Source organism: Otolemur garnettii, unplaced genomic scaffold, assembly GCF_000181295.1.
Source record: "Otolemur garnettii isolate 467f Iridium unplaced genomic scaffold, OtoGar3 scaffold00003, whole genome shotgun sequence".
Taxonomy (NCBI): domain Eukaryota; kingdom Metazoa; phylum Chordata; class Mammalia; order Primates; family Galagidae; genus Otolemur; species Otolemur garnettii.
The window spans coordinates 41,121,217-41,123,380 of NW_003852398.1; the positions used below are offsets into that span (position 1 = coordinate 41,121,217).

Genomic DNA, 2,164 nt, shown 5'->3' on the forward strand with positions numbered 1-2,164 from the left:
GGCCATTTTTTGGTTGCAGCCGTCATTGTTGTTTGGCGGGCCCGGGCTGGGGATTCGAACCTGCCACCTTAGGTGTATGTGGCTGGCGCCAGCCACTTGAGCCACAGGCGCCGAGCCTATATTCTAATAAATTTTAATTATGTCCTTTGAAAAGAAAATTTCCTTTAGATCATGATGAAACCCCAATTTAAATCTTACTTTTCTGAAATAAAAACAAAAAGTTATAGAAGTATATTAAAAAAAAAGAGAGAAACAGGAGAACAGAGCAGTTCTTTGAGGAGTTATCCTTGCTGCTCTCCATGAATTGCTGGCTTTTCTATAAATAAAGTGAAGTTGTTGATTCCTCATCTGCTTGTCTGTTGACCGGCTTGGGTGACAAGTGGACAGACTCCTTAGCTCAGCAACAAATATTTTTTGCTAAAGTAAAAATTAAGGTACTGGGCAGTGCCCATTGCTCAGTGGGTAGGGCACTGGCCATATGCACCACCCACCAGTTGGTGGGTTCAAATCCAGCCTGCTAAAAACAAACAAACAAAAAAATAGCCAAGGGTTGTGGCAGGCGCCTGTAGTCGTAAATCACTTAAGCCCAAGAGTTGGAGGTTGCTGTGAGCTGTGACACCATAGCACTCTACCAAGGGCAACAAAGTGAGACTCTGTCTTTTTTTTTTAAGAGACAGAGATTCATTTTGTTGCCCTCAGTAGAGTGCCGTGGCGTCACAACTCACAGCAGTCTCCAGCTCTTGGGCTTAGGCGATTCTCTTGCCTCGGCCTCCCAAGTAGCTGGGTCTATAGGCGCTTGCCAATTTTTTTTTTTTTTTTTTTTGGAGACAGAGCCTCAAGCTGTCATCCTGGGTAGAGTGTCGTGGCATCACAGATCAAGGCAACCTCCAACCTCCAACTCCTGGGCTCAAGCGATTCTCCTGCCTCCGCCTCCCAAGTAGCTGGGACTACAAGCACCTGCCACAATGCCTGGCTCTTTTTTTGGTTGCAGCCATCACTGTTGTTTGGCCGGGGCCAGGTTTGAACCTGCCATCCTTGGTATATGGGGCTGGCGCCTGTAAGACTCTGTCTTAATTAAAAAAAAAAAAAAAAAATTAAGGTACGAATTCAACAAGAAAAGTTACAATATGCAAGATTTCACGTTACACAATTCAGTTTCTTTCATTTTATTTTTAAGATGACTTCATTTTTCAGGACAGAGTGACACATATACAAGCAGCAGTCCTTAGGGCTGGCTGAGACTATGTTTATCTGCTCTCTTAAGTACTAGCTCAGCCCTTAAATGAGGAATTACAAATTTAAGAAGTGAGGAGAAAGGTATAGAATAGGGATTCTAATCAAACAAGCAAATCAAAATGAATGACACTGGTACTCTATTCTTCATATCAGTACTAATACAAACTCAATCCTTTCAAATCAGGGAATCTGCCATTCCATTCCTAATAAAGGAGTTTTACAAGCCCTATAAATGAAAAGTATTATAAAAGATGTAAACCAATTTGCCTCCTTTAGAGACACTGCAATATAGAAAAGAATTTTTTTTGTAAGCTGCTGTTTCTGAGTTGTGCAGACTTCATGGTACTTCAGAGCCCCAATAATTAAGCAGTTCATGACAAAAAATAAAAGTGAAAAAGTAGACACAGAGATCCGTGAAGACTTCACCCATTTTGCTATAGGTATCCATTGATCGATTTATTACTTCAGCAGGAATTCCAGATAACAGAAGTGCAGCTGTTAGTACTGTAGTCTTTACTTTCTTTTCACCCTGTATAAAAAGACTCATATTAATCTTACAACTTTTAGCAGACTACTTAAGCCCTATAAAAACACCAGAAATACTGTTACTTTTACCTAAGTGATTTCAAGACTATTCAGTTTCAAAATAATCAATAATATATCAGCATATACTTAGTATAAATACGTAAATTAGCAAACTGCTGGGCAATAGCAAACTTTCTCACTATTATAAGTCTTAAAAACGTGTCATCTTGGGAACAAGAAATAAATAAAAATTTAATATATATTGAATGGTGCTGGTCCCATATACCGAGAATGGCAGGTTCGAGCCCACCCGTAGCCAAACTGCAACAACAAAAAAATAGCCAGGCATTGTGGCAGGCGCCTGTAGTTCCAGCTACTCAGGAGGCCGAGGCAAGAGAATCAC

The 2,164-nt window shown here is 40.4% G+C and overlaps 1 protein-coding gene across 2 annotated transcripts in view; it reads right to left on the reverse strand.

Moving 5' to 3' along the window:
- Positions 1–1,139: 1,139 nt before the first annotated feature.
- CAMLG (calcium modulating ligand) overlaps positions 1,140–2,164 on the reverse strand; it is a 12,105-nt gene continuing 11,080 nt past the window's right edge. The window contains exon 3 of one of the 2 annotated variants that reach the window (XM_023516212.1): positions 1,140–1,765. In XM_023516212.1, coding sequence (XP_023371980.1) covers positions 1,574–1,765 — 192 coding nt within the window. In that variant the 3' untranslated portion in view covers positions 1,140–1,573. The remainder of the gene's footprint in view (positions 1,766–2,164) is intronic. The other variant, XM_003782181.3, reaches the window with a different exon arrangement.